Genomic DNA, 1,315 nt, shown 5'->3' on the forward strand with positions numbered 1-1,315 from the left:
TACCTGGCTAACAGGCTGACATGATACTGGCTAACAGGCTAACAGGCTGACATGATACTGGCTAGCAGGCTACCTGATACGCCCTCATAGCTGATGCTCTGGAACTCGGCGTAGTACACGGCTTTCTCCAGCATGCCCAGGAAGACGACGGCGCCGATCCAGAACTGGATCCGCAGCAGGCTCCTCCAGTAGCAGGCGGACAGAACCAACCACAGCACGGTCAGCAGCACATAGCCGATGCACATCACCATGTAGAACTGTAGAGACGCGGACAGTTAGCAGCAGGAGTGACTGGCTCTCCCCTTGCTTCAATGTTCTCCCGTTTTGCCCATTTTGAACACAGCTCCAGGGAAAGCAGCCGTCTGAGGCCAGCCATGTTTACAGCCCAGACAGGAAGTCTGATGACATCATGTTTCAGATCTGAACTCTAAATATGGTTGTAGATTAAAAGATGCTTCAGTCAGATTTGCTTTATTCTGTTCATTCTGTAGAAAAGGTTAAAAATAAAAGATTTAATAAACAGAAAACAAGCTGGGATGTTTTTATCTGCTGCTAAATAAATTAATAATAAATTAATCTTGGGTGCTGCGGTGGTGCAGGGGCAGAGCACCAGCCGCGTATCGAGGGTCCTCATGCCGGGGGTTCGATTCCCGGCCTGGCCACATTTGATTACCTGTTTCCTGTCTACCTTCAAATCAAGGCCACTAGAACCAACAAAACCACTATAAACCAAAAAAAGATTTTATGCACGTGTGTGTTTTATACAGAAGAGTGTGTGTGTGTGTGTGTGTGTGTGTGTGTGTGTGTGTGTGTGTGTGTGTGTGTGTGTGTGTGTGTGTGTGTGTGTGTGTTGGGGTCTCACCACCATCAGAGGAAACTCAGTGGCTGAGATGAAGCCATGAGGTCCCTTCATGCTGACCTGAACTGGAAACAGAAACAGAACCAGTTCAACCAGGAAGAGACTAAACAGTGTGTGTGTACGGGTACATGTGTGTCTGTGTGTGTGTGTGTGTCTGTGTGTGTGTGTACGTGTGTGTGTGTTCATGTGTAACTATCCAACAGGGGACATGCGTGTCATTTTACACTGACCAACAGGGGACTCACCGTTGAAGAGGGGACATTTTGTAGGTCCCCTCTTGGAAATGACCCTGTTTTAGGGTCAGGGGTTGCAGTTAGGACTAAGGTGTGAATTGACTTTTGGTTAGGGTTAGGAAAAGGGTTAGGGTTAGGCTGTAGAAATGAATGGAAGTCAATGGAATGTCCCCTGTTGGATAGTAGCGTACGACTGTGTGTACATGTGTGTGTGTGTGTGTGT

General features: G+C 47.7%; 1 protein-coding gene across 2 annotated transcripts in view; it reads right to left on the reverse strand.

Moving 5' to 3' along the window:
• LOC103460033 (transmembrane protein 87A-like) overlaps nucleotides 1-1,315 on the reverse strand; it is a 10,166-nt gene that overhangs the window by 7,867 nt on the left and 984 nt on the right. For both annotated transcript variants that reach the window (XM_017303070.1, XM_017303069.1), the window contains exons 4-5: nucleotides 863-924; nucleotides 74-257 (exon numbers count right to left, since the gene is read on the reverse strand). In XM_017303070.1, coding sequence (XP_017158559.1) covers nucleotides 74-257; nucleotides 863-924 — 246 coding nt within the window. The remainder of the gene's footprint in view (nucleotides 1-73; nucleotides 258-862; nucleotides 925-1,315) is intronic.

This window comes from Poecilia reticulata, unplaced genomic scaffold (assembly GCF_000633615.1).
Source record: "Poecilia reticulata strain Guanapo unplaced genomic scaffold, Guppy_female_1.0+MT scaffold_159, whole genome shotgun sequence".
In the NCBI taxonomy this organism is placed as follows: domain Eukaryota; kingdom Metazoa; phylum Chordata; class Actinopteri; order Cyprinodontiformes; family Poeciliidae; genus Poecilia; species Poecilia reticulata.